Source organism: Poecilia latipinna, unplaced genomic scaffold (genome assembly GCF_001443285.1).
Source record: "Poecilia latipinna isolate Pla-1442-1.1 unplaced genomic scaffold, P_latipinna-1.0 Scaffold472, whole genome shotgun sequence".
In the NCBI taxonomy this organism is placed as follows: domain Eukaryota; kingdom Metazoa; phylum Chordata; class Actinopteri; order Cyprinodontiformes; family Poeciliidae; genus Poecilia; species Poecilia latipinna.
Window position 1 is genome coordinate 222,598 of NW_015113088.1, and position 7,681 is coordinate 230,278.

At 37.5% G+C, this 7,681-nt stretch overlaps 1 protein-coding gene across 2 annotated transcripts in view; it reads right to left on the reverse strand.

The window, feature by feature from the left end:
• LOC106951749 (transmembrane protein 150A-like) overlaps positions 1 to 6,942 on the reverse strand; it is an 18,226-nt gene extending 11,284 nt beyond the window's left edge. The window contains exons 1-5 of one of the 2 annotated variants that reach the window (XM_015039439.1): positions 6,364 to 6,942; positions 4,819 to 4,908; positions 4,211 to 4,258; positions 2,070 to 2,156; positions 714 to 781 (exon numbers count right to left, since the gene is read on the reverse strand). In XM_015039439.1, coding sequence (XP_014894925.1) covers positions 714 to 781; positions 2,070 to 2,156; positions 4,211 to 4,258; positions 4,819 to 4,883 — 268 coding nt within the window. In that variant the 5' untranslated portion in view covers positions 4,884 to 4,908; positions 6,364 to 6,942. Of the gene's footprint in view, positions 1 to 713; positions 782 to 2,069; positions 2,157 to 4,210; positions 4,259 to 4,818; positions 4,940 to 6,363 lie in introns of both variants that reach the window. The other variant, XM_015039438.1, reaches the window with a different exon arrangement.
• Between the last annotated feature and the right edge of the window lie 739 nt (positions 6,943 to 7,681).

Below are 7,681 nucleotides of genomic sequence, written 5' to 3' on the forward strand. Positions count from 1 at the left end.
ATATATATATATATATATATATATATATAAAATATCCACTGTGGTTAGGGACAACTAAGATCCACTTTGGGTGTGTGACTAAAAGTCACTTTATGTGATCAGATGAGAAAAACATGAAATCCTAATGTGTTGATTTCAGTAAAAGCTGCTAGGAAAACCCCTGTCACACGCTTCTGCCTCGTTGATGTCAGACCCCACTAAGTGTGCTCCGTAAGGCCAAGAAACAAACATCAGTTCCTCCAAAATTCGTACAACAAGACATGAACATGTGTGGAGCATTTCCCAAACGCTCCTGTACCCTCTCAGCCAACTCTTCCTCTTCCCTGTAGGCCTCCCTTAAAAAATCCATAAAACCAACATACACAGAGCACAATGGGTCCTGAACTCAGAGAGGACCACCCAAAATAGATGGTTTAAAGAAGTTTTGGCACACAGTGGAACGGAAAAGCTGCCCCTTTTGTCCAGAGGGGGAATGTTTGTGGTTCATGTGGGGCATAAAAAAAAAAAGTGCCTTTCAAGGAACTGAGTAAATTCCCCCCCTTCAGATTATGGACTGAGATTTGGATCAAGCTTTGGATTCTGGGGGAGAGAGAGGAGCAGACTGGAGTTGCTGCAGCTGGGAAAACAAGCTTGAACTTTTTTTGATCTGTATGATCACTGTGCACACATGTAAAAGTGGGTGTCTCTCTAACATTAATTGTTAAGACACTTACCCATGAAGGCTCCTGTGCTGCATATGAGGCTGAAGAAACAGCTTTCAGGTGGCAGAGTTCCACATTTACTGCAGCAGAAAAAGGCAGAAGCATGAGACGACAGCCAACCGCTGTAGGTTGATGTCAAAGTTCAGTTGCACTCAAATTCAATCATAACAAGCAGCATTCATGTATAGTCATGAATTGAATCCCTTAGCTGCGCTATAATACAACTTTGTACATTTGCTCTTAAATGGTAACTTAGCTGCACTTCAATAACATCGTGAGATCTTTATCGGCAGTAATATGTGAACTGTGAACAAACCACATCGTTACTTTCGGAGGAAAAAAAAAAAGCTGGAAACGTGTCCAACATAAACTCCTTGTTCATTCCTCTGCAGGGGGTGGGGGGGGAATCATTGTTTGCATTCTGCGGTGGCAAATTCAAAGAGTGGTGAAGGATCTACTATTGGCAACATGAGCGCCATATATTGTGGAGGTGAAAAGGTCCCTCCCATCTCAGTCGAGATCGTGATCGACACTTAGGCAGAATTTACCCTCATTAGTGAAATTTCTTCATTTGAAATGTAGGAACTCTAAATGATGAAAGGTCAGGAAATGAGGGGGGACTTTGAAAATTGCTGTCCTAAATGACCAGGCTGGTTATGTTTAACACAAGGTCAACAAAACAAACGTATCATTTTTTAAATCCTGTACGTCAAGGCTAACATGACTAGGCAACATAATTAATTTTTTTTTAGTATGATACAACATCAACATTTATTTGTTGAAACATAATTTTTGCTGGGGAAGCTGCGCACTGGCATGTCTGCATGTTCTCCACGTGCATGTGTGACTCTCCTGGTGCTCTTTGAAACTTGTCACCAAGCACTTTTTTTTCTCTCTCTCTTTTCAATATTTTTCCCCAAACAAAAATAATACAATCTGATTGCCAAATAAACTTCTAACTCCAACTTAATACTGTTTTAATCTCCAGTCCTGCATAAAAAAAACAAACAAACAAACAAACAAACAAACAAACAAAACAAGCGGAGGACATTTTCACAAAGGAAGAAGAAAGTTCCCATTTCTTTTCATTTTTGGGGAATTAAACACAGATTTAAAATGACGCCGCAGAAAAACCAACAGCCATGTCAGATGATATGTACGTTTATTCACAACGAATGCTTTCTTTTGTTTGAAAGACGCTGACAGAACTTTAGAGGGCTTTCTCAGTTTGTGTCCTTACGGTGCTCCCCTTGTGCATACTCAAAATGCATATGACAGAACAGGGATTAGAAAAACCATGACATCTGCATGTGAATACACACCGAAAGGAGCTGAACTCTTTTACGTAAGAAGCCTGACACCGCTGACCTGATGAGTGGTATGTTGTCCAGGGTGCAGCACAGTTCGGGTCCTCTCTGCGATGGGAGCTGCTCCTCGCAGGACTCGTTATACAACCTGCAAAGACACACGTCCACGTAGTCAGTTTGCAGATACGATTCCCTGAAAAAAAAGTAGCATATATCGGAAACTTTAAAAGGAAATCATTTGTTGTTGCGGTAGTCCAATTTCAACCTGAAGACTCACCTGGTGTTAAGGATAAATCCCACTAACACACCAGTTTAGTTACTGAAGCGCCACACAGATGGGCGCTCGGGGCAATTCCTTTTTATGTCCCACTTGGTGAGCAACATGAGACAAATGTTAAAACGCACTTGCTGCTGCCTCAGCTACTCAGTTCAATGAGCTGGGCTTCTGTAGGTGGACAACTTTATCAAGATTCAGATTAGCATGATGGAAACCCATCACGCTAATCTGATACAATCAAATTAGCGTGATGTGATCGTATCAGATCACGCTAATCTGATACGATTATCAATGTAATGTAATGTAATCTGATACGATTACATTACATTGTAATGTAATCAAATGTAACCTTTGATTACATTACAGTTAGAATTGTATTTTAATGGGATCTCAACGAGAGTGTCGTTATGTGCCTGATAGGAGGACTGTGGTAAATGTAACAATAAGAAGAATCTTTAAGCTGAGAACATTTAATCAATGTGGATAAACTACCTTGTCAACAAATAAGTTGTTTTGATTTGTTTTTTCAAGAAAATCACTGGCGACACATCTGTCGCCATCATGGTATCGCGACAATCATTACTTTGTACAGCGCAGGGTAATAATAAGAGTGTTGGTTTTGAAGATAAAACAAAAAAAAAGCAACGTTCATGAAAAATAATATGTTGAAAGATGAAACTATTCTTTACGATCAATGTAAACATCTTCATTGGGATTGCAGAAATAGAACTACTGTAGCTAGCTTTTTGCACGTTTCCAGAGGTGTTTCTTTTTTTTCTTTTTTTTCAATGTTTTCCTTTGTTTTTACTGGTACTTTGATGATTTGTCTTTGGAAATGAGCTCCAAGTTTTTGGGGTTTCCATCACACTAATCTTTAACTCCCTCCACAAATTCTCTATCAGATTCAAGCCAATCACTCCAAAACCAACATAAAAATGACTTGCTAAGTTAAAACCAAATATTACTTCCAGTCAGAAGTCACATGTTGATCAAATTAAGTTAAAGTTAACTTAACTGTAACTGCAAAGTTAAATCATTTTGGGTTTAACTCCAGATAATATGGAAAACCGGGTCATATTTAAAAGTAAAGTCTACGTTGAAAATGTGCTGTTGTTTTTTGTATGTATTTGTGTGACTAATTGTTGGGTGTACCAATAGTTGTGCCACTGGCGATTTTGTTAAAAACATTTTTAGGCTTTTTACATATACTAGAGGTGCCAACAAGTGTTTGCATAAGAGATCTCTCCTAAGATGAAACGCATCAAAAATGTATTTTAAAACAGTTCCAAGTTGAAGAAAACTATTCCAATCTCCAGTTATATTTTCACCTTAATGGTTCATTATAAAACATTTTCTGATGCCAAATAAGTGAACGAAAGAAATGTTTGAACACACTGTTAATGGTTCAAAGACGGGCTTGAACATTTGTCGCGTCACAGCTCTCGTTTTGCTCAAATGACAGTAGAAAATTAACCAAACATATATAATTTGCATATGAAAAACCTCTATCTCTCCCATCATCATTTGACTTTCAAAAGCAATTTTTTCTTGATTTCTTCTTCCTTCCAATTACATCTAACCCTGGAGAGAGGAACGCGCTGGTGTGTGTCGAGTAGAGACTGCTCAGGAAATAAACATGTCTTGGGTGAAACGTCTAGATTTCACAACTCATTTTCTGTGTTTTGAAAGCTCAGAGCCAGACTGCATGCCATCCTACATGCATTTCTTTTTACATGAACAGATGAGGCTTTAAAGCAAAGCAGCTTCACCGTAGCATTCAAAACATGGTCATTTAAAAGGGGTTTGCTTATCTGCCTGCAGATAAAATGAGAGCAATTTTAAATAAAGTCTGAGTAGAACCAAACCAAAGAGAAATAACAGTTATTATCATTATTATTATTGGTGTACATGTTTATGTCTTTTACCAGTTGTGCACAGGGCAGACATGCTGGTTGTAGAGGGCCATTGCATATCTGTAAAAGAACAAAGATGATTATATTAATTAAAAAAAAGTGAAACAGGAGAACAAAAAGATTTATCTTTTCATTGCTTTGTTGTGTGTGCAATTCTGCTTAATTCTCTGTCTTTGCATAAAATGCGACTAATGGCAGATTCAGATCTACAAACTTTAAGTAAGACAAAACACCCCGAGGCGCCTTCTCTCATTGGCTTTAGTCAAACATTGGTGGCTATCTTTTACCCAGCTCTGTGACAGGAGAGAAGAAAGTAGTTCTGGTAACAGTTTTTTAAAACTGCACAATCAAAAAACCCTAAATACTAACAAAACTATCCTGTGACAAAATTCTGTTTCCCCACTTTTACTTTGCTGCCAGAGTATTGTCTTTGCAATATGTCATTATTTAGCAACATTACTTTTTTTTTTTGTCCCAGCCTTGCTTTGCTACAAACTTCTGCATTGCTTAGGTAAAGTACTAATGAGAAATTTAGATTGTGACAAATTTGCTGCAGTTTTTTATTTTTTACTTTTCTCACAAAAAGAAACATGCCTCTAAATAAGTCTGAATATACTCACACGACCCATATTCCTGTAATGGTGAAAACTGGTAGGCTGGCAGGAAGGATCATCCACACAGACATGTCGACCGCCGGCAGGTACTCACTCCTGCAGGACCAATCAGGGCCCACCGCCGTGACTTTCAGGAGAAAAACATTTCATTCCAATTTTCATCTTTCTTAATCACACAACCAGAATGCACTAATGACACTAAAGTGCTAAGATCTGCTTGAAGTATGACCTCAGATCACAAAATCATCTTAAATTATATTAAACACCAAAGAAAATCCAGTGTCAAATCCTAATATGACTATCAAAGATATTATTCCTGTCTTGATTCCTTTAATATTGAAATATTTAATGGAAATGATTCAAATAGATGACAAATATTGACTCTGCTGTACTTAAGATTAGCAGTGGGGTACCACAAGGTGTTGTGCTAGGTCCTTTACATTTATAAAATACATAAATGATATATGATCATACATTTACACACAAACCAGATTTATATGGTACAGCTGCAACCATGATAAACCTTATATCTATGTACCTTTTTAATATTTTGTTTACTCAAAACGTAAATTCTGACATTTGCAATAAAAAGATTTTTTTTTTTAGAAAGATGTCAGCATAATAAACACATCTTTGCCTGCACGACCGAACATTATTTCAGCTTACACACCTTTGTTCTTCAAATTTTTATAAGAACTGAATAAATATTTCATCATATCGTAAAACTTTCTATACTTTAAATATACTGAAAATGTTCAGCATGTTTTTTTCCCTCTACTTACTGTGTAAACTCTTGGGAGTTTCTCTCAGTCAAACAAACGGAGACATTTGGGAATTTTTAAACTGTTTATGCTACTTTACAGATTAAATGGATGAGGGATTAATCATTTAGGAATGCTGAAGAATGCAACTATCAAGCAAGAGAAGATAAGACAGAAAAAGATCAGTGCAGCATGCCAGCAGTGAGCTGCGACACTCCTTACTGACCGATCATGAGATTTTGAATACAATGTGATAGTTACCAGTCGTTAGTGGTGATAATGATGTTTAGTGACTCATAGCTCTGATGAAGTTGCATATCTTTGCACAAAAACAAGGCATCACACGTAAGCTCATTTGCATGATGAACAGTAGACTGAAAACTTCTCACTTTTTTCAACTGAAACTGTCACCACCAGAAATAAGTTCAAAAGTAACTTTAGTTTACTGCAACAAGTTGTCATAATGTAATAATTGGAATTTCCTGGAATATTTTAAGGACTCACTGCAAACTAAGGGAAGGAATGGGACGTTTTCAGTAAACTGCAGTGAAAAAGCGGTCAAGAATAATGAGAAACATTATGAGAATTATTGATTGAGATTACAGAAAAGTCTGACTCATTCATATCCAAATATATTGGGACTTACACCATTCTCTCCCCACCCCCAAGTAACCCAAAATGTATAATCTAACCAGTCCAATCTGAATACATTGATGTCTTTCATTAGCAAAGCTCAGAGTTATGCTTTCCAGGTTTCCCTACACACAAAGCTTCAGTACACAACTCTTACCTTGTTTTCTTTATTCAAGGGTTCAGTCTCTGTGTCTCATTTCAGTTCTTCCTCACTGCCAGAAAACCTTGGTCCTGCCGGTTTCATTGTCCAGAAGCAAAACTGCCACAGGTTTGATGCCTTATCGAGATCGGGAGGGAGGCAGCTGCTGGTCTCTCTCGTCTTCTTTCATCACTTCTTTCTGACTCTGTCCCCGATGTGTTGTGATCCGAGGAGGAGAGCAGCAGAGCCGTGGTACCTTCTAACTCCTCCCAACTCCGCTCTCTCCCCAGAGTAAAGGGAATGTTATCGCTGGACACATTGACTCTCATTTTCATTTTATTGGTGTAAGGAAAGTGGTCGATTTTAACCTCTTTTTCACTTTGAAGTGGAGCAAATAGACTCCAGGATCCAGTAGCTCTAAAGGTTCAGCACACTTTGTCCTCGTTGTAATACCTGGACATAGATTTCACAATGGGAATCTGAAGCGTGTGTATTTTTTGTTTTTGTTCTCATTAAGCCAGGTTAAAATGGTCCTCATTAGACCAAAATGCTTTCTAGAGAAGCACAAATGCAGGTTTCTTGGCCCTTTCTCACTTTTGTGTTTTTTTTTTTTTTTTTGCCTAACAGTGCATTTAAACTGACTGTGGGCTCTCTAACTGAGCTTTAACCCAGTTTCAGGGTAAAAAAGGTAAAAGTTAAAATGGAACACAACCAGGCAAATACTAGATACAATGTCTCTCTGACAGTTCAATGTTCTGAAGCAATAATGAATCTGTTTGGCAGTTGAAACTAAAAAAACAGTTTCGCATAGATCCTTGAGTATCTGGGTGAGTTGCCGCTGCTTTTCCTCAATGTGCTGAAATGTAAATACTCAAGACAGCCACACAAGAAACACTGCAACGGAGTGGGGATCAAAAAGAAAAGAAGGCGGAAAAATCTCTGCAAAGCCACAAGAGGGCGCTACGTCCCTAATATGCCGTCAAATTGTTTAGTTGTGGAAACAAAATAAAATGTCTAAATGACTGAACAAAATGTGTATAAGAAATAATTTGCATAAGAAAAGTTCACATTACATGTGCTTTTTTTTGCAATATATAATTCAATCCATATCTTCCCAGATTTTACAGATTATTTTCCCAGGTCTTTTTTTTTTTTTTTTTTGGAACTTACTAGAAACTTTAAAAACGTCACTATCTCTAAGCTAGTTCTCTTGCAATTTTCATATACTTTTTTTTTTTTTTTAATTTACAGATTAATGGGCTGGAATTTAGCCCCCCCCCCCCCAACAAAAAACAAAAAAATTTATCGGGTTATTTACAAAATTTTCACTTTTTTT